The sequence below is a fragment of the Haliotis rufescens genome, unplaced genomic scaffold (assembly GCF_023055435.1).
Source record: "Haliotis rufescens isolate VD_foot unplaced genomic scaffold, xgHalRufe1.0.p SCAF_3, whole genome shotgun sequence".
Taxonomy (NCBI): Eukaryota; Metazoa; Mollusca; class Gastropoda; order Lepetellida; family Haliotidae; genus Haliotis; species Haliotis rufescens.
In genome coordinates, this window is record NW_025964001.1 from 35,838,448 (window position 1) to 35,861,311 (window position 22,864).

Here is a 22,864-nt window from a genome sequence, read left to right on the forward strand (position 1 = left end):
CTGACCATCCGATCCTGTTAGCCGCATTTTACGGCAATCATGGGCTGATGAAGACCTATTCTAACCCAGATCTTCACGGGTTAAATAAATAAGAAATACCGAAGATCTTGACGGTATAATATGTATTTATTTTTACTGGTTTTAGACCAGATCTGCACGATTTTGCGTCTATAGAGATTTAATTATAAATGGATTTATAAAACAAAAATGGAGTACTATGGAATTGCGGATTGACAGTGAAGCGGGTATCGAATAATACCTTCTATATCTTCCGAGTGATCCTATACAAATTATTTTTATTGCACTGAAGCGATCGTTTTTGCTCCACATGTCGACATCTTTGTGCATGTAAACGATGATTGCAAATGATAACTGCTATAAGCTATATACAAGTGATTATGTATCTATTGAAATATGTTCACTACATTACAGAATATGATTAAAAATGATATCAGTTGTGAGAATAGTTTATCTATTTCCATGTGATCATTACTGATGAAATTATTTCCAATGAAACATATGCTTCGCATAAATTGCCTGCACATATACCATGTGTCATTACGGACCTGTCACTGCGTTTGATGGCAACTTCAATTTATCACGAGTGTATGAAACTGTTAAATTGCCTTACAGTTAATGTTAAGATATAAAGTATCAACTGTAAACCTATTTCATCTGTACTACAATATACCCGTGAAGATTCCGGGGTAGAATAGGTCTTCAGCAACCCATGCTTGCCGTAAAAGGCGACTAACGGGATCGGGTGGTCAGGCTCGTTGACTTGGTTGATACATGTCATCGATCCCAATTGCTGTGGATCGATGGTCATGATATTAATCACTTGATTGTCTGGTCCAGACTCGATTATTTACAGACCGCCGTCATATGGCTGGGATATTGCTGAGTGCGGCGTTAAACAACCAACCAACCAACCAACCAACTGTACTACAATAAGTCACCAAGTATTAAATAACAAATAACATCTGGAGTGAGTAAGTACGGTTTGACACCGCTTTTAGCAATATTCCAGCAATATCACACATTGTACCCATGTCGGGAATCGAACCCGGGTCTTCGGCGTGACGAGCCAACGCTTTAACCACTAGGCTACCCGACCGCCCAATAACATCTGGAACCTGCTTATCTCTAGCTGTGGATAGTGCTCTCTCTCTCTCTCTCTCTCTCTCTCTCTCTCTCTCTCTCTCTCTCTCTCGGGCGGTCCGGGCGGTCGGGTAGCCTAGTGGTTAAAGCGTTCGCTCGTCACGCCGAAGACCCGGGTTCGATTCCCGACATGGGTACAATGTGTAAAGCCCATTTGTGGTGTCCCCCGCCGTGATATTGCTGGAATATTGCTAAAAGCGGCGTGAAACCATACTCACTCACTCACTCTCTCTCTCTCTCTCCACGTTACTATAAGCTTTTTAAATTTAACACATGCAATGAAACCTATCTTTTTATGTCAATCTTAGAAAACATGTTATTATTTAGATTTTAATAACTATTAAGATTTTGTCATCAGTATTATCTAGATCTTATTGAGGATGAATATCACTTCCTGTTCATATGCCGGAAATATTATAATGTAAGAAGTATCCATTTATGTAGACTCTCAAATATATCTTCAGTTATCATCAATGTTATACGAAATTTGTACATGTATCAGGATATAGTTATTCTCTCTCTCTCTCTCTCTCTCTCTCTCTCTCTCTCTCTCTCTCAGCCAATGTGCTGATGGCTCAATAATGCTATGATCAACCACCTGAATCGAGCGATACATACAACAGTCCGTGTTTGTGAACATAGTGCACTCGCGTTACCTCGCTATAACGCAGTAAAGCTTCCACCCACTTAAATCTTCTGGAGCAAGAGTCATTCTCCAACCTCAAATAATGTTTGACTGTTACTACTGGTTTACACATCCATGTAATGTTTGTGAATGTAAACCTCGGTATAATAAACAACATACGGGAATTAGCTGTGTTGGTGTTGCCTCGAGTTGCGCAATCCAGGACTACACCACGACAGCCATGACCTTGTCAATACTTGTTCATGGTGCCCTGGTCATACTAACTCGCTATACCGCCAATGGTTGACAGGAAGTTTTCATACTAAATATTGCATTACTTATGATATAATGATAATATACCAGTACTGTTTCCAGTATTATTATGTCAGAGATGTTAATACACTTTAATATAGCGCAGGTACAGTTTGTGTAAAATATATGCAGCTACATCCAGTTAATCCAGTCCGTGCGTCTGTGGGAAGTCGGGGGAGTAGGTATTGTTACGGATTAACAGGGTATCCATTGGTACGGTCATATCATGGTGAAACAATGCCACAGTACTATCATTGTTAACCTGTCAGCCTGACTGTAAACTGTAATGGTAAACAGTGTGATCATCTAGGATGATACAATTTCCCCCTGATTAACTATATGTATAGTATCATCCTAGTCTGTCTCTCAGTCCCTGAATCATATTCTTTTCCCTTCCGCCCAATCCTTACTGTAATGCTACAACTCGTAATGAAGCAAGTCTACATTTTCCACAGGTTCTGAATGTTCCATCTCACTAGGTATTTTTTTTCAATTTAAATGGAGTCGTTTGTTTCTATCAAAATTGTGTATTTTAAAAGAATTAAGCGTTAGTCTAAGTATCATCCATATTTGCAGTGCTATATTGTGGTGGTTGTGTTTAATTATATTGTTGTCATTGCGATGATCTGCTGAAGCAAACATAAAATCCTTTGTGATGTCGCGTGGTCGGCCCAGCTGCTGCAGTGTGTCACAACTTACCTGAAACAACCCTAAACTCATGTTTGCGCTTTTTTGTGATAGTGTATGTAGTGAGAAACGAAGCGATGCCGCAAATCACTGCACGGAGTTTAGAAACAACCCAAAACTCTTGTTTGCGCTTTATTGTGATAGTGTATGTAGTGAGAACGAAGCGATGGCGCAAATCGCTGCATGGAGTTCATAACCGATCAATTAACGGCTTTCTTTAGACGTGTACGTCAGTGACTATTTATAGTCAAAGTAGTTCCCAGAGTGAGGCTCTCATGTGCTATTTATAGACGGGCTTGCACAACCGATAGAAACTTTCAACTGGTATATAAGGCTAGACATTTTCCATATTCGATTAACATTTACGTTTCCCGACTCGAAACGGGCTAGAACTCAACAAGATGGTGAAAAAGTCTGAAAAACACGGGGTTCGGTCAGGAAATACCCTGCGAGCTTCAAATACCCGCTTCAGTCGCAAATACCACACTGAAAGCTGTATAGTAAGGGAGAGCACTAACCTTAGCAGACGACAGCCAAATGACGAAGCAGACGACTCTCATCTTGACGCAGATGGAGTATTCTACTCTCTCAACAAAAAGGGAAGGTGGGCTTTGCCAAAACTGATCAAGGAGAATATAGATCATGACGAGCACGACGTTAGGGTGTCCATGTATCAAAGACACAAGCTCAAGCGCCAGTCAAACTGCGTGGAGTTTTCATGCAGTGAGGGACAAGTGAAATCGGTCGTATCGACTTCGGGTTACTTCAACGACAGAAGTGTACTTCCAAAAAATAAAGCAAAGGAAGGAAGGAGGAGAAGAAGGAAGGGACAAACAAAGACAGGTCAGTCTAATGAGGGGGAAGGGGATGAAGGCCAGTCTGACCCTGACCCCGATATAAGATATGACGTGTTCTATCCCTCACCCGCGACCAGCTCCCTTTCTCACAACCCTAAATATATGTGGTTACTCAACGATGGTGAGTTTAAGTCAACAGGGAAGGGTCGCTAAAAGAGGGAAAGAAGGCACCCTTCTGTGAACTGTTACGAACCAAGCCTGGACTCAGAAGAGTATGATTCATTTGATGACCAACAGAGCGAAAATGAATTAGATTCTAAATGTGATGTTCCTGGGGAGGTTCAAACACCAGAGGTGATGTTGATTGATGTGTTAGAAGCAGCAGAACGAGCTAGGGAGTTGTGTACCAAGCAGACAAAAAGACGAAGAGTGAAGGCAAAGAAGAAGCCAAGCAGGCCTGAGGAAGACTGGGTCCTGGTGCCAAGTAGAGAGGACGAGAGTGACGAGGCATACTCCACCAGCGATGATGAAAGCAACACCTCCGGGTCTACGTTCACTAGGCTCCCTCCAACCCCGAAGATGGAATCTGTCCGAATTATCCTTCAGTGTGACATAATACATCCACACCAACTGCAGGAGACATTTCAACATAGGTACATGGAGGCGCAGTGTAAGCCTCGTAAGTTCATCATAGACACAACAGAGGAGGTGTCTGATGCTGTTAGGAAATCCAAGCAAGCAAACATGGGGTTTCTAGGAGGACTGGATTTTTCGTCTTGTCTGGTATTTGTACGTGATGCAAGTTACGACACGGGACTAGATGTTTATGGAGTGCAGTTCAACATCAGCTGCAGTGTTGACACAGTTCGTCTTGAAACTTTGTTTGATCTGATGCCTACCACGGTACCTGAGGTAATCCAAGCAGCCGCCATGTTTGCTTCCACCCTGCCAGCCGAAAGCTTTCAGAAGAAGGAGATGGGTGAAATGGCGTCAGCTCATCAAAAGGTCATGATGTTACAACTGGTGACCTCTGTCAAAAAGTGGAAGACACACAGCCTCCACCTTGACGACGTGAGCGCTGATAAAGAAGACGACTTTGTGCATGTTTCTGAAAATGAAGCACTCGCTGCCGCGCCCATGACAGCAAGCCAGGACGACGAACGGAAACAACTACAATATTGTAACATCTGTTTCGATGAAATCAACCCTGAGCTGTTAGGCAGTACAACGTCAAGCTGTGTCCTGCAATGTGGACACTGGTTCTGTGACGAATGTTGGAAGGAACATATTACGGAAAGAATTCACTCCGGTGCTTTAAAGGTAAAGTGTCCCGAGTACAAGTGTGACTCTGTCACTGACACAGCGATGCTTCTGTCTCTCGTCAGCATCAAGCACGTCCAGCTGCTGCAGAAACAGAGGGCGAATTTGGATGTAGAGAGTAGTCCAAATCTAAAATGGTGCCCGAATCCAAGATGTGGCCGGGTATTGAAGAGACGAAATGACGGAAAGGATTCGGTCACAGTTAGTTGTGAGTGTGGCAAAGTCGTCTGCTTCTCTTGCCTCAGAGACGCTCATTGGCCAGCTTCATGTGAGCAGACGATACATTATGCACAGAAATTAAAGAAACATGGCGATGACGTGCTAACAGATGTGCAGTCAGTTGGAGTGCGGGGGAAAAAGTGCCCCAAATGTTTTCGCCACATCGTCAAGAATGGAGGATGTAAGTGCATGGTATGTCTTTGTGGATACACGTTCTGCTGGATCTGTTGTTCAGCATGGGAATATGACCATTATTCCATGAAATGTCAAAGTGTCGGAACATTCAGAAAGACGATCAAACATGTCGATACTTCCAGTCGAGGCCAACAGAGCAGTTTGTACAAAATGGCGGTTGTCAACAGAAACCATCGACAAACACGAAACGTGCGAGCTCTCAAGTCCACAACCGACTCGCTGAACAACCAGCTGCAGACTCTTCTGCTGAAGGGGGCTGATATCGGAGCATCGCATATCCAAAACGATTGCACACCTGTGACTGCCAAGCACGTGCACGACTTCCTCGTGCAGATGATGCAGCTCAAGCTTGAGTTAAACCACGTGATCGAGTACACGGCAGTGCTTTTAGACGTCCGAATGCTCAACAGGGGAACACGAAAGCTGACTCATATTTGTCACAGACTAGACTCGATCGCCACATCTCTGGACGCAGACCTAGCCAGCAAGGGGAGACAAGAACTGTTGAGGGTACTTAGTAGCCTTGGTTATCTCCGCTCCCTGGCTAGGCGGGGTGTTACCGCCCTTGTCAAACACCTCGCTCTGGTTGAACAGAGCTAAGAAGTTGACAATGAGTGAAGACTGTGGCACGTGACAGTGTTTGGCCAAACGTATTTGGTTTTGAGAGTGTGTTCAAACGTTTCCAAGCGTTATCTTTGAGCGAATGACATCATGTATATGTGTTTCTTGATATAAATGTATTTAAAATTTGTGTTTGTTTGTTTACACCATAATAGAGTGGCGATGGGGAAGCAAAGTGGCTTAAAGCGTCAGTCAACTCGCAGGAATATTCACTCAAACCACTGTACACTACTCGTAAAAACACATATCTCACAATGCATGCGCTTATGTATAACTGTATGTTCCTGTCTCGAGACAAGTTTGCCCGCTCACAACTCTATACTTTAACAAGCGGCCTAAAGCAACATTCACTCATTCACGAAATTGAAAGATTCACTTTAAACGACAGTGAGCGCTCACGGGACAACTGGTGATATAACTGACGCATTCTCTGATGCCGGTCGATAATTTTGGAAATGTCTTGTATATACATAAATCAGTGCCCCACGTCAGGGTCAAGTGGATGAGGATGTCTTTAAATCACGTGTAGCAGAGTGGAGCCATGTTTGGAGCTGGGGAACGATCACGGAGCGCGGGTGACCCAGTCGCCCAAGGCTGCACGACTGCCTGTGAAGAGTTGTCCAGAATAAGGCGTCCCAGGAACTTATAAGCGTTGGTTCAATCCCAAATTTGCCCTGCTTATGTTTCTAGATTTGTCAGCACCATACGGTTGTTCTCGGGTTTCACCGAAGAGGTAAACGTCGGAGACGTGCATCACTTCCAGTTTCCCCACATCAAGCTGACACGCCCTAATATAACTGGAATATACTATTCAAAGCGTAATGCCATGCTTGCCGTAAATGGCGACTAAGCTTGCCGTAGGAGGTGACTAACGGGATAGGGTGGTCAGGTTCGCTGACTTGGTTGAAGCATGTCATCGATCCCGATTGCGTTGATCGATGCTCATGATATCAGTCATTGGATTCCCCGGTCCAGACTCGATTATTTACATACCGCCGTCATAGAGCTGGAATATTGCTGAGTGCGGCGTAAAACAACAAAGTAACCAACCAAAGCGTAATGGTACAACCATTTCAGTAAATATTTCATTTGAGGATCTGTCTGAAGCGATTGGATTGTTGTCGTTATCGCGTGAGGTGAACGAACCCACTTGACCTATCAAACAAACCTTTCTCTGATTCATTGTAATTGCAGTTTACTTTAAATGCACATATTTATCATAAGAGTACACTATTATATGCCCCTGTGCAGATATGGGTTAGAATTCAGCAGCCCATATTGGTCGTAAGAGGCAACTAACGGGATCGGGTGGTCAGGCACGCTGAACTGGTTGATGCATGTCATCATATCCCAATAACGTAGATCAATGCTCATGATGTCAATCATTGGATTGTCTGGTCGCCGTCATACAGCTCGAATACTGCTGAATGCGGCGTTAAACAACAAACCACATTATACTGTCGAAAAATAAGGTAGGAAGAAGAAATAAGAGGCTTTTGAAAATGATGTCTTCTTGAGAAATACCTGCTGAGAAGAGAAGGTAAACCAAAAGCAGCTGGCGTATGTGAGAAAAGTTTTAATCAAATAACTTGTCATATCTAGCTTTTGCAACTATTGTTCCTTGAAGGTACTTCTCATATATTGGATGTCATGAAGCGCTTTGTGAGTTTTGTACTCGAATCTGCTGATACAGGTTGACACAACGCGGTCAGATCAATAGTTTGGGACAGTTCAAGGGAGATAACCGCTCTCGTCTTGATTTGTCGATCAGGCCGCGAGGAGCTGCACGTTTGCTGATACGGCGTTAAGCAATAATTACCTAATGATTACGTCACAGCTAGGCACCGGGATTCGAACCCACAATCATAGGTTTCTGTCGTCCCCAAGGGAAGCAACTCTGCACAGCGAATTGCGGCACCTTAGACAACTAGGCCACTCTTTAAATTACATAGCAATGAAGACTCAGTTGTGAATATATTAACTGATAATATATATATATAGAGAGAGAGAGAGCGAGACATTGATTTATCGTCACAACTCTATTTTGTATACAGCAAAGTATACATGATATAAGTAAGAGAAAATGAGAGTAAGCAATATCTTTATTAATTTTAACTTTACCTTCTACAAAACATATAGATTCATACAGTTTTCGTCCCCCCAGGACTCATCAGTGCAGCTTGGATTTTCATTTAATATGAAAAACTGCAGATTTGTTTTTGTTTTTTTCAATGTATTTCTTTTTTCCAATGTGTTTTATTTTCAATATTCAAGTGCAGGAACTGTCACACTCACTACACATGGTACAATAATTGTACATATGAAAAGTTAGTCAAAAGGCAAAATAGAATTATTAAGGTTTACTAACGCACAACAAACTCTTGCAATTTTGTCAATAGTTGTCACCCCCTTTCCATCATTTATCATCACAACTCTATTTTGAATACAGCAAAGTATACATGATATAAGTAAGAGAGATTGAGAGCAAGCAATATCTTTATCAATTTTAACTTTACCTTCTACAAAACATATAGATTCATACATGTTTCGTCCCACCAGGACTCATCAGTGCAGCTTGGATTTTCATTTAATATGAAAAACTGCAGACATGTTGGGTTTAAATTTCAATATTCAAGAGCAGGAACTGTCACACTCACTACATATGGTACAATAATTGTACATATGAAAAGTTAGTCAAAAGGCACAATAGAATCATTAAGGTTTACTAACGCACAACAAACTCTTGCAATTTTGTCAATAGTTGTCACCTCTTTTCCATCATTTACCAACAAGAAGTTGATAGGTATTGTGTGAGACAAGATGTTGTACGTTAGCCTTAACAGTCCAATCACGCGTTCAACGTGAATTCTCAGGTGAGCAAGTCTTTGTGATTCTTCAAGCTCTATAACTGGTAACTGTGATTTCCCCTTTGTGAAGGCAGGTACCTTAACAGTTGCAGCCATTAATCCTACACTGTCTCTGACATCAAATCCCCTGTCTGCAAGCACATCTTATCCTGGTAAGAGCTTCTCTAGAAAACCACAGTTCTCTGTGAGATGTTTGTCACTGACACGTCCACCCCAGGCTCTTGACAAGAACAAAACTGTTCCTTGGGGGGCAATACCAATAAGAAATTTGACCGTGTTGTGATACTTGTAAGTTGACCAGGTTAGTGCTCTTGCCTCAAGGTGTGATGGAATTTCAATAAATATTTCGAAACAGTCAATAGTTATACACCCCCCCCCCACCCCCCAAAGAAATTTCCTAATGCAGACCTGAAATGGTGAACTTAAGGCTATTCTGAGCACAAATAAATTGTCTGGTTGAAAACTTTAAGTGTCTGTTTTTATGTGTGTATTTTGTAAAACTCATAGCCATATTCTTCATCCAGTCATTTTTTATATATGACAAACTAATTTTGTGTGTGTGAACATGTATTGACTGAACAATAACATGTAACCATCCTTTAAGATGAAAGTGTCATCAAAGTTTTAAACTCATCACATCAATTTCAGCCTGAACAATACAAATTCAGCCTAACAATACTTCAATATCAGCCTGAACAATACATCAAATTCAGCCTGACGATACTTCAATTTCAGCCAGAACAACATCAATTTCAGCCTGAACAATACAAATTCAGCCTAACAATACTTCAATATCAGCCTGAACAATACATCAAATTCAGCCTAACAATACTTCAATTTCAGCCTGAACAATACATTCCCTACTTCAACCTATCTCACATGCTTCGGAAGTTAGCTGCAGCATCAACATAGTCAAAGTCAGCCACATCAGGACCATTGAAGGAAACCCTCAAGAGTTCATTTTAGTCTCCCTTCCCTAAGCCTATTTCGTGACTTTGTTTTAACAAGATTCTGGCGACTGAAGCCTTGTTCACATGACACAGAATTGAGCGGAACCACCATGAAGTATTCCATAAGAATGGCAAAGTCAGGGAATTCATCTTTATATTCTGTCAGTAGTTCCTTGGCAAACTCTGGAAGAGACTTCTGACTTCCTTGACAGTGCAACTTGAACATGAAGAAGTCATTCCTTGCACGGGTAGGGCTGAACACCTGAGGATCAACACCCCCTGGCTGAGAAAGCGTCTCACAGATGTCTTGTAGGTCCTCTTGTCCATACTGACCAACTTCAGCCTGAGGAACAGCTACGATCTTCTTGGGATTCAGCATATTGTTCAGTTTTCCTCAGAACAGCCATGCCTAAAAAGAAAAATATTAAATGAGAAGTTGACATTTTACATTTAATGTCTGAGAATAATCAAATTAACCATCACTATAGCAAAGACAGAAAAATTCTGGTTGATGTTTTAATATAATGATCAATGTAACCACACTTGCCATTTTTTGGAAATCACCTTTCAAGATTAGCCAAAAGCTCGTTTATGAAGAGATTCTTTGCAGTCTCAGGGTTGTGCTCGGCTTGACCTGTTTTCCTTATAGGGATACCCATCCAGGTTATTTTGTTTTCTTGATCTTTGGGTTTTTGTTGCAGGTCATTGTAGCTAGTCAAGACCGTGTTGTCTGTTAGAAAGGCCTCAAGTGTCTGTCTTGTCAGATGTAACATGCTCTCCATCTACATGTATTTAAAATGACAACATTTACTTTTGTAAAATGAAATATTTTGATCATCATCATTATCATGGAATATGAAAATTGACATTTACTTTACATATGTCAGGATGAATTCAACTACATCATCTAAATATTAAGTCAGTTGTACTGTGAATACATAGGTCTTTTGAATTTATAACATATAGAGTCAAGTACCTTGTCAAAATCAAGAGAATGGTGCTGGAAAGTCTTTGACAGCTTTGTGAAGAGGGGGAGTACACCATCCAAAATGCAGGTATACGCCACGAAGGAGTAGGTCTCCACCTTTGATGATATTCTCCTGGCCCCTGGATTGTCTGCAGCAGCATCAGCACCAAGACAAGCCACCAAGGCAGGCCAGCATTTACTGAGAGCAAGAATAGCCTCATGAAGGGACAGCCATCTCACACTGTGAGGCTCCTTCAGGGCAACAGTCACATCAATGAGGACCTGTTGAAGCTCCCGCAGTTTGTTGTACCTGTGAAATATGAACAGACATTGTAATCCATTTCCTTATTTTAACAGTTGTTATTTCATTTTTATATATGGACACTTACTTAAAGCAATCATATATGAAATAATAACTGGTGGTTTCTTTACCATTTCCATGGAAATGAATTAAGTTTAACAGCATTTACATATTGAAATATAAATTTAGTGAATTTTTTTAAACTTCAATGAAACTCTGAAAAAAAGATTATCAAATGGAGGCTTTTGTCAGGATCACTGATGTTCTGGGAAAATAAGGAAAATAAGTTAAAACAGTCATAGATAAACATAATACTTTTACATGTTTAAATGTTTATGGCTGCTTTAATTGGCAATTCATGTTATCCAAAAATACAAATATAATCTTCTTCAGTTTAGACAGTAAGATGAACGGCATTAATATGTTCAACAAATAATGCCTTTCACTGGTGCAAACAATAATGAAAACCTCCGGTGATCATAAAGCCTTTTGCATAATTTATTCATGATGTATAAAAAGAGACAAGGAACTTAATTATACATCATGAATAAATTATGCAAAGTGCTTCATGAACACCTGTGATGAAATATAACCAGAATAAACAACAACAAAAATTCAAAAACGATCTGGACAACGTTTAAACGTGATCTACCTCATGGGTGAGTTGTTGAAATAATTGAATATGTGATTGACTGTTTCCTCGTAATGTTTGACAGCATCAACTGCATGTGCACTCTGTGACACAGCAAGAGCTAATCTATGCACACACCAGTGAACATGTGGAAGCAATGAGCATTCCCTTGATAACTGTACACCTGTAATTTAGGATGTATATATGAACTAATATTGTACAAAGCCGAAAGATCTTTTAGAGAGTTACTCCATAATGTTCAGAAATGAAACTGACATAAGATTTTTGACATTAAATTAATGAAATGACAATGACAATTAATTTGACAAATACATTTCTACACTCAGATGATAGTCCCAGGTTATTTATATCAAACTGGAAAGAGTATGCTTTGAAATGACTATTATTCTAATGTATCAGCTCCATCAGGGGGTGTGAACATGAAGGTGAACATGTATTTTCTACTACATTTTTTGTGTATACTAATTTACATAGACATACTTACCAACACCATTGATACGACCGGTCATCACTGCAGCACCATCACTCCCCAAACCTGCAACCTTTGAGGGGGGGATTCTTTTCTCCTGGAGGTAGTTGAGAATGGCACTGGCTATGGTGTCAGCCTTTCCATCAATAACATCAACATTTTTGCCGAAGTAGATTTTCACACACCCCTCCACAATAACTGTGATAAGAATCATCTGTTTCTTGAATACTGCCACATCAACACTTTCATCTGTTGTGACACTGATGAATGTGGCCTCACTGATATGTTGGTGTACTGTCTTATCAACCGTCTGAGATAGCGAAAGAAGCATCTCTTCAAACTGTTGATTAAAATTATGATTTAAATATAGTGACCCCAATGACTGTGACATTTTAAATAATTAATGTCATGATCATCATGGTAATTGTTATTATTATTACTACCAGTACTATTATTATTCATGAAATCTAGAATTTTTTGTTGTAAATATTCAATTTAGTATAACTTGGTATAGTATATAGATCTACATAGATTTAGCCTAAGTGTAAAACAATTTTAAAGTGATTTACAACTGAAGCTCATGAGGTACTCAACATGCACAATGTAAATTGGTTCTCATTATCAGCTGATTATCAATTTCATTAAAATCAGATCCTAGTTTTCGCTACCGCTAAACAAAGATCTGAGGACATCCCATGACGGGTCACGTCAGAATGACCTTTCGCGAATTTTGACCAACCAATGAAATGACTGACAAGAAATCAACATTGGACAATCAGATGGCAGCTTTCTCGAGCTTTACGACACTAGTTTCAAACTGGCGACTACGCTTCGAAACATATTTTGACGTATTCTCGATTAAAAAGTACAAAACTGATAAGAGGAACATGCTGGAATGGCTTATAGATGGCCAAGATTGTAAGGATTTTGTCACAAAACCCGTAACTGTCGTTCGGAATACCCCGTGTTAAATATATCGTGGTTGCATGATTAGAAAACACATTTCGAATGTCACTTTGAGGATCTGGTCAGGGACGCTCTGATTGGTTGGATGAAAGGTCGTTCTGACGTGACCCGTAATGGGATGTCCTCAGATCTTTGTTTAGCGATAGCGAGAACTAAGATCTGATTTTAATGAGATTGAGCTGATTATGGAAATGTAAATAATTTAAGATTAGAAAATTAAAATATATCTACAGAACTAAGCTAATAAGAGCCAGTCTAAATTAATATGTGATTTCTAAGAATCTTACCTGTTCATGATGTTTATATACACCTTTGAGATCGGCCCCGTTCAATTGCTGCAGGTTTATCAGTTTGCTAAACTTGGACAACGCCAAAAACAATTTAACGATAAATTTGAGGTACGAGTCCATCTTGTGCAACTTCATTTGTTTTTGGATACACTTAACAAGCAGTGTTGCCGAACGTGTTGTTGTCACCGCGCCCTTGTGACAGCTTTTTTCCTCGTGCCGTATCAAACTCGATCGTTGGAAATTGTTGCATCCAGATACAAAAGCATTTTTACGCTTTACCGGACGAAAAACTCCACAAAACATCTTGGAATCTTCATAGATTAGCCATTTAAACATTGGCTCTTCAAGCCAACTTTCTCGAAACTTTCTTTTCTTTTGACAAGGTTTCGGCGATGCCATTTTGACCTTAGTCCTTGACAACAAACTGTTAACAAGGTCTGCGATTGGCTTACGTTTCTAGTTCTGTTTTGGTAACCAATCAGCGATGCCGTTACGGACACGATATGGAAGAGAAACGTCATCAGATACTTCAGTTTTCCGTGGGTGCACCGAATTGGCTGGCACCGGAACCCAGCGAATATTGGATACTCAATATCACATTGGTTTTGGGAGCCAGAGAAACTCGAAACAAAACAACAATAAGTGATGCGTAAATTAACGTTTTTCAAAATGAAAAACGCGTAAAGGGACGTGTACAGGTTTGTTTTCTTTTTTTCAGTGCCTATTTTTGTATATGGGACGCCGTAAACGCAAACACTGGTTACTGGATATATAGTTGTAAACCGTCTCCAAGATATAATAAGTTGGTAACCCTGTCAAGAAATTAGCAAGTTCGTTATTGTTCCTAAGTCCACATTCTATCAATTTGTACTGCGACAACTGTTGTCGCAGATCAACATTCTTAACAGTTAATCGCTCCAATTCTTCCTCCATGGAAACAATCTCAGTACCAGTTAGCCAAGTCTGAGATTTGATGTTATTGTTCTCATCCACTTCTTGATCAACACTGATGTCCTCAGTTATCAAGTGCAGCAATATGGTGAAGAGCAATAAGTGTGTTAGCTGCTTCCAGTTTCTTGCGGTTTTCTTGACGGACAACAGTTCTGTTATGGCGTGAAACACTCTCTGGTCCAGACTTGAGTTTAAACTTATCCTGTCCAAGATCCAAAGTTGATGCCCAGTCAGGATTGGTCTTGTCAAACAAGTCTGCAGACTTCCCTGTTCAAAAGAAAAGAATAACAATTAGATCCTTTGATGTTTATATTTATCAATTTAGTAAATAAAACTGATATCAAATCAATATTCACTTAATTCATAAGGGCCCATTTCTATCACAAACTGTCCCCCCTCCTTTTTCATTCTACAAACTTCAATATCTAGATAATCAAAACCACTTGTAATATTTATTTATATGTATAACAATATCTATAAATTTGCCTACTTCACATTTCCTAAATCTATGTCAATGAGAGACAATGATAGGACATCTGTATTATTTCCCAGATATAAACAAAAACGACAGAAGCTAATGGTCGTGCATTTAATTCAACTAAGAAATAATTACGAAGACGAGAGAATAAATAACATGTTAAGTGAATAAATCTATTTAAATATTATTGCATTATTTATCGATTGGTGGATCCCCCACTGATCGAAAACGGAACAAAAGTGATAATCTCTCTTTGTCAGTCCAGTTTATCATATTCTTTTACTTTTATATAGATTTTTTAGAATCAACTACAAGTGTATTATCGATTTACCTGTGATAAAATGACGGGAAAATATCCTAGTATACTTGCACTTGTGTTCACTCAAGTCAGCCCGACCAATGTTGGCAAGCCAAACTCTTCGACGCTCTGATGACAATTGGCGGGTCTGATCACCGTGGCTATTTCACACTGCAGGCAATCTAAAGTACGATAGGCAGTTCTCTCGATCTGCACGACTGGTGCAACCAAACACTCCACAAAAATCCGCCATAGCTAGTAGAGAAACGCAATCACTGGATTCAAAGTCTCACTGGCGGCAATATTCCACTACTCCAATATGGCCGACCGCAAAAGCGATGACGTAATGTACATGCCCCAACATTTGGCGCATTGAATTCCCATCTGATTTATCCTATATAATGTAAAGGCACCAAAATATATAACAACTAAATACTTACTCCGCTTTGCAGCTGCAATGGGCGTTACTGAATGATTATTTTATCCTGCTCAGCGATTAGTTGATTGCATGGGGGGATCTGGTTTCCGCTGAGTTTTAAATGTCTTGACGCAAATTGCCACGTGGTTTTCCGGAACCGAATGAAAAGTGACGGAATGAAGGTATGAGCCAGTACTAAATGCTACACCACGTTGTTTTTGCCGTAAAGTTGGTTCATGGGACCAAAAGGCTGGTCCAGTGTCATCCGAAATGCCCCGAAAGGTAATCGCGACTGACATTTTGGCAGCGATGTTAAATTGTCGGTCCTTTCGAGAGTTATCTCCCTTACTTCATGGGTGCGCAAGCTCCTCACAGCGATAGTCCGTTCGCGGAGCTCCTAATAATACCGAGAGTGTAACGAAGGTGTCACGCGCCGGGAAGGAGCTTGATTGGTGCGTTGTTAACTCTCCGCTGTCTGTTTCACTTTCAGGCTACACGTATACCGACAAGCTCCTCCACAGCACCACAAACTGTCTATCCTACCTAGGTAACTAACATTACTCTTCACAGCGATATCTCGTTCCCCGGGCCATCTTGCATGTGCTGTGCGTCCATTCTTCTTGAGTACGACCGAAGGTGGGGTTGGTTGGTTTGTTTGTTGTTTAACGCCGCACTCAGCAATATTCCAGCTATATGACGGCTGTCTGTAAATAATCGAGTCGGGACCAGACAATTCAGTGATTGATCATGAGCATCGATCCACGCCATTGGGATCGATGACCGTGCATCAACCAAGTCATCGAGCCTGACCTCCCGATCCCGTTAGTCACCTTTTACGACAAGCATAGTCGCCTTTTACGGCAAGCATGGGTTGCTGAAGACCTTTTCTACCCCGGATCTTCACGGGTCACCGATGGTGGGGCATTAGAGGAAGTAAGGTAAGGGTCCATGGCAACTGGAATTCCAAATTTATTTAGAATGATCGAGAGAATTAAAAAAAAAGACCCCGTTTTAATTAGAATCATTGCCAAGATTCTAATTAAAACGGGGTCTTTTTTTTAATTCTCTCCATCATTCTAAATAAATTTGGAATTCCAGTTGCCATGGACCCTTTACCTATTAAAAGTACTAATGTCAAATACCCGTGCTTGATGATAGTAAATATTAGAAAATATATGATAAAAATATTCTAGTTCACGTTGAAGACATGTGGAGGCTCGTGGGCTTTATCGTGATGAAAGGTCATCACGACTTGGTCAGCCTTTGTTTCTTTGACCTATAACTTACAATCTCAAATCAGCATTTATAAAAGAGAAGTCTTGGAAATCGTGTTTGCAGTGTCAGGTGGGTCGTGATTTAAACATACGGAGGCCATAATGTCCCTCGATTCCGAGCCTTGGATTGTCAGCAATATACACGTGCTCACATGTTTCCCCTACCTGTCCCTCCTGACATACTGTTGAAACCTCACGTGCTTTATACATAACATCTGGATGTTCAGATACCTTATGAATGTTATTTTGTTGATGTTCTTCATAGTCTTATCGATATTGTTGCAAGCATACAACTCAAAACCCCATTTTCTTTGGAGATTGAGTGAGTGAGTGAGTGGTTTTACGCCGCTTTTAGCAATATTCCAGCAATATCACGGCGGGGGACACCAGAAACGGGCTTCACACATTGTACCCATGTCGGGAATCGAACCCGGGTCTTCGGCGTGACGAGCGAACGCTTTAACCACTAGGCTACCCGACCGCCCCTTAACAGATTTAAGGTTTACTAGTAGTGTATATGGCCCAAGAAGAACCTTATCGTCTTTCTAAAGTTTTTTCTTTGAAATTAGAATTTAAGCATTTTAATTCTGCAGTTTCTATATAACACTATGTCTATATATTTACTGCCGTGGCTGCCTTGACATATGTTTTCTGTATACTCCGAAGTCCCGAGTTCGTTCCCCATATAGGTCCAATGTGTGTAGCTCATTTCTGGGCCCACTTGCGCAAAACCATCTTAGCGTTAAGATTATCTTAAGTCGATGTTAAAGTATGGGAGTTACGATCATCTTAGCGCTAAGATCGCTTTGTGCAAGTGGGCCCAGAAATGTGTCCCCGCCGTGATATTGCTGGAATATTACTAAAGCGGCGTAAAACCATACTCACTCACTCACCCACTCTCGCTCGCTATGAGTTTATATTATACGTCGAACACACAAAAATAAACCATAATTAAATCCAGAAACGACCTTGTCGTTTTCACTTATGACAGCCATCAATCATGGTAATATATCGGAAGTGATATTGACATGTTTAGTTACTTGTAGCTCGTTCAGAAGGGACTAATTCGAGCAGATGGACGAAGAAGTTGGCCTCGCTCATGACGTCGTCAGACACCCAAGCAGCAGCCTTATCAATGACTACATAGCCGGTGCTATGGGAGGTAAGATCTCAGCTCATGTGCCAAGTGTTGATGATACCTCTCCACACATTGATGTGCAGAGTTATACCCCTTAGTCGTGGTAGGAGCCGATGATAATGGTTACGAATCACAATTCGCCCGACTATGATCATTGGTCTGTTAGTCTCCCCGCGCCCCAGAACGAATCTATTGATTGTGGCCTAGCTGATTTTCATAATCCTCACACCCGTGAACATCCGAGTTAGACGTGATGGAGATAATAGGTGACAGGGTGTATAAAATAGCCACAATATAATCGGGATGCCTTTATCATCCATATTCGGAACTAGTCGTTTTAGTTCATTTTCGAGATACAGATGTTGGTCTGAATGTTTCGGTCACTGGACGCTGACAAGTAAGTTCACCTGACACGACCTCGTGGTAAAGTCTGAGATTAACATTCAATGTCAGATGATAATGTTTGTTTGTTGTTTACTCAGGACCCGTGAAGATCCGGGGTAGAATAGGTCTCAGGTCACGGGATCGGGTGGTCAGGCTCGCTGACTTGGTTGATGCATGTCATCTATCCCAACTGCGTTGATCGATGCTCATGATGTCAATCACTGGGTTGTGAGGTCCAGACTCGATTATTTAGAGACCGCCGTCATATAGATTAAATATTGCAGAGTGCGGCGTTAAAGAACAAACAAAAAAACAAAACTCTAGCCATGTGACGGCGGTCTGAAAAATATAAGGCCTGGACCAGACAATCAAGTGATTGACATCATGAGCATCGATCAATGCAATTGGGATACGATGTCATGCATCAACGAAGCCAGCGATCCTGACCACCCGATCCTGTTCGTTGACTCTAACGACAAGCATAGTCGCCTCTTACGGCAAGCATGGGTTGTTGAAGGCAGACCAGAGGCTGGCAGCATGAACAACATGATACCACACTGTCTGTCACTTTCCAACTGATCGATCCTAGGTTGAGTCCGTTCTCCCTACAAGTAGGGAATAATGGTTTTATTTGCCTGTTAGCTGTTATGTTTCAACGGTTATACAGCTTACTCTCTCACTTCCTCACTGGGGAACCAGGACAGCTCGAGTATATGTATGCTTACGTCTTTCAGGTATGGTGGGGTTGGTGGTAGGGCACCCTTTCGACACAACTAAGGTAAGTGCTCGATTACGGCAGTACATGCAGTTAGGGTGCAGTAATTTACATGAATAGACGCTAGCCCTAATAGTGATAATAACATATAAGAACACACACATACACGCACGCACGCACGCACGCGCTCACGCATACACACATAAGAAAACCCTGAAATTCCGCGAGCCATTTGGATACCTCAACATCAGACAAAGTGAATGGGCCTTTCTGGCTTGGGATAATTTCGTAACCAACATTTCGTAAGGATCTAGACCGCCTCCGTGGTCTAGTGGTGGAGCGTCCGCCCGGGGAGCGGAAGGTCCGGGGTTCGCAAAAGACGTTAAAAGATGGTACTTGTTGTTACCCTGCCTGGCGCTCGGCATTAAGAGGCTAAAACAAGGACTTGTCGGCTCGGAGTCAGTATATTGTGTCTGAGTGGGGTATTCATGTTAAACTGCGGCATGGTATCTCAGTGAGCTAGCACTATAAATCGGCATCAGTCCGGACTAGTACAAGCACCCACACAAACACACCCACGTACATGCACGTCGCTGTATAAGTGCAATAATCTTGGACGCGACGTTCAACCCAATTTCACCTCAAATCACCTCGTAAGTATCTTGAGAACTAGAAGAACCAGAACTGGGGACAGTCTATTTAAAAAGTGAGTGAGTGAATGAGTTGGGTTTAACGCCGCTTTAAACATTATTCCAGTTACATCACAGCGTGTCAGCTTAATGTGGGAGGAAAGCCCGAAGTGATGCAGGTGTCAGACGTTGACCACCTCGGTGAAACCCACGAGCACGGGTATGGTGCTGACAAACCTAGAAACATAATCGGGGCGAATCGGGATTCGAACCCACAATCATAGGTTTCTGGCGTGCCCAAGGGACGCAACACTGCACATCGAAACGCGGCGCTTTAGACGACTGGGCCACCCTATGAGGATGGCAGGTGAGATATTTTTTTATAAAAGTCTTATCGTTCGCAGGTACAGTTGCAGACGCAGTCTACTAGAACCAAGTATCGCGGCACAATGGACGCTCTGAAGCATATACAGTCACAGGGACTAGTAAGTGTTCGACTTTTACCCATGGTAATGCCTGACACAAGGGCCCGGCAATTCCCTAGGCATTGCCCCCCGAAATGTTAAGAATGAACTCACTCGCCTCATGTTCTTATGATCTTTATTGGAGATAAATATTTTTTGGGCTCTGCATGAAGACATACAGTTGTTTTCATTGAAACGTGAAGCCGAGTAATCATACTACTCAAACATAGTATATATTACTATAGTCAATCTGGCATGCCTGACGCTGCGTGACAGATTAACTATAGTAATATGAACGAATGTCCAGCAAACAGCATTATAGTTGCCACTATTTTATGGAAGAAATAATATTTTCAGAACATAACAAATGGTCGGGCCTTAAGTAGTCTTATTCATTATAAAAGGAATGGTGCGTTATTTATTTCTATTATTATATTTATTATAAGTGTTTTATTGCTTTCCATTTCAACAAAAGATAAATGACTTAATACTCGTTTGCTTGCTTTTTAACGCCACAATCAGCAATATTCCAGCGAATTTAAAGCTACTGGTAAAGAAATGAGTCAAGACAATCCAGTGATTGATATTATGAGCATCCTCATAGGCCGTCGGGACAATCAAACCTGACCACCCGATCTTCCGATCCATTAAGCTTTTGTTTGTTTGTTGTTTATAACGTCGCACTCAGAAATATTCCAATTATACGACGGCGATCTGCAAATAATCGAGTCTGGCCCAGACAACCCAGTGATTGAAATCATGAGCATTGGTCTACGCAATTGGTATACGATGACTCGCATCAACCTAGTTAGCGAGTCTGACCACCCAATCCCGTAAGGTGCCTCGTACCACAAGCATGGGTTACTCAAGGCCAATTCTAACTCTTCAATGAACAGATGAAATGAATACATCTATTTGCTCAATGAGACGTAGGTTAGTTGTAGTGTGTGAAGGGTAATCAAATTAGCAATATTACAGTTCCGGGAAACGTAAGTTATTCATTTACGGTTTTGTCAATTGATCTTCTAGGCGAGAGGCTTCTTCCGAGGGATGTCATGGCCTCTTCTGTCTTATGGTGTTATCAATTCGGTATTCTTCGGAGTCTACGGAAACACCTTGCAGTTCATGCAACGTATGCGCAATGAACTTGATCGAGCGTCGTATGCCGACATATACGTTGCAGGGTGTGTCGGCGGGGCCGCCCAGTTGGTTATTGCCTGTCCCGTTGACCTCTGTAAGGTCATTTTACAGTCACAGATACCCCACGAGACCACTGCTGGGAACAAAGGTACCACTTGACCTTTAGTTGTTTGAGAATTTTGGTTGGATTGAAATAACATACCGTATTCGACGTAATAAGCGCCCCGCTCTAATAAGCGCCCACGGCGATATTTGCTAATATATTGGCTCGTGAACAATCCCAATTTGCACCCTTTCCGATTGATCAATGTACACAATACTTATTTATTCGCGTATACTACGCACTCGTGTGTTATATGCACCCTTAATTATGGGCAATTAAATTCTGGAAAAATATATCTCTCGTATATAAACATTCCAGGCTGTCAGCATAAACCACGAAATTTATCTTTCAACTCAACTCAACAAAATAATATTCTAATGAGAGCCCCATATTTCTAATTTTGAGAGCGCCTGGGCGCTTATTACGTCGAATACGGTAACAATGTTTGGTCCAACACATGTTTTTAGACACTGTATTAGCTTATGGATAAGGGTGAAGAAAACACCTCTCTATCTTTAAACTTCAGTGTTGACAGGCACTTCGCTTACTCGGATAACGTTCAGTCACCAAACCTAATATTCAGCAATGTTTGGACTATACGAAAACGTGAATGAGTGAGTATGATTGTACACCTCTTTCAGTTGTATTCGAGCCATTAAGCTGACGACAAGAATAGTCTTCACAAATTTCACCCTTGTAAAGAATCAAACCACTCTCATTTAAATCAGATCTTAGTGCTCGCTACGGCCACACAAAGATATGAGGACATCCCATTACAGGTCACGTCAGAACAACCTTTTATCCGACCAGTCAGAGCTTAGCTTACGAGATCGCAAAAGTGAAAGTCCGAATCTGCTTTCTGATCATGCAACCTTGAAATGGTGAACACGTGTCATTCCGAAGGACAGTTACGGCTGTACGATAAAGAGAGAAACTTTCCACGACCTCTGGGAAGTACTGCCATGTATTACCATATCGGTCATTCCAGAATTTTCTTTTGTACCGTTTTTAAATTTTGAATCGAGAACTTTGTCAAGGTAGAATGGAAGTTTCCATTTTTTTAATGCAATGCCGTAAAGCTCGAGAAATCTTCCTTCTGATTGTTTAATGTAGACTTCCTTCTTTGGTCGGTTAAAGTTCGATATACGACGTTCAGACGTGACCTGTAATGAGATGTTTTCAGATCTGTATGTCTCGGTAGCAACTCTAAGATCTGATTTTAAGGAGATTTGAAGACAAATAGTTTTCGGCGATAACTTTTCGCATATGGTCCAGTTTGCTTAAGGGTTCATTCTCTTCACAGAAGGTGTTTCACAAGGCAACATGTTTCAAAAGCCTCCTCATTTGTCCCCCGGCATATAATGCAGGTGATATGGTCATCATCTGGTCTGTCTGTCTGCCGTCCGTATTTCGTTTCCGGAGCATTACTTGAAAACCGGACCCGTGAAGATCCAGGGTAGAATAGGTCTTCAG

General features: G+C 41.2%; 2 protein-coding genes and 1 pseudogene across 7 annotated transcripts in view; 2 read left to right on the forward strand and 1 right to left on the reverse strand.

Annotated features, from left to right (window-relative positions):
- LOC124119179 (solute carrier family 25 member 45-like) overlaps nucleotides 1–22,864 on the forward strand; it is a 28,161-nt gene that overhangs the window by 4,213 nt on the left and 1,084 nt on the right. For 2 of the 6 annotated variants that reach the window (XM_046481636.2, XM_046481630.2), the window contains 4 exons: nucleotides 17,865–17,980; nucleotides 19,075–19,118; nucleotides 20,089–20,169; nucleotides 21,178–21,436. In XM_046481636.2, coding sequence (XP_046337592.1) covers nucleotides 17,893–17,980; nucleotides 19,075–19,118; nucleotides 20,089–20,169; nucleotides 21,178–21,436 — 472 coding nt within the window. In that variant the 5' untranslated portion in view covers nucleotides 17,865–17,892. Of the gene's footprint in view, nucleotides 1–14,645; nucleotides 15,997–16,034; nucleotides 16,092–16,113; nucleotides 16,181–16,667; nucleotides 16,889–17,864; nucleotides 17,981–19,074; nucleotides 19,119–20,088; nucleotides 20,170–21,177; nucleotides 21,437–22,864 lie in introns of those variants that run through there. The other 4 variants (XM_046481621.2, XM_046481645.2, XM_046481653.2 and 1 more) reach the window with 4 other exon arrangements.
- LOC124119172 lies at nucleotides 3,070–6,065 on the forward strand (annotated as a pseudogene).
- LOC124119216 lies at nucleotides 10,617–14,521 on the reverse strand. The gene is made up of 3 exons (XM_048402903.1): nucleotides 13,397–14,521; nucleotides 12,159–12,483; nucleotides 10,617–11,031 (listed from the first exon to the last, which is right to left on the reverse strand). Exons 1-3 carry the CDS (start codon nucleotides 13,796–13,798, stop codon nucleotides 10,988–10,990), a joined length of 771 nt encoding a protein of 256 aa, XP_048258860.1. The 5' UTR covers nucleotides 13,799–14,521; the 3' UTR covers nucleotides 10,617–10,987.

Coding starts and splice junctions, on each gene's coding strand:
- LOC124119216 (XM_048402903.1), bottom strand. CDS start 13,798: ATGGCATCGCCGAAACCTTGTCAAAAGAAAAGAAAGTTTCGAGAAAGT. Junction 12,484..13,396: donor TATATAAACATCATGAACAG/GTAAGATTCTTA, acceptor TTTAATCAACAG/TTTGAAGAGATGCTTCTTTC. Junction 11,032..12,158: donor CGGTCGTATCAATGGTGTTG/GTAAGTATGTCT, acceptor CATATTTCACAG/GTACAACAAACTGCGGGAGC.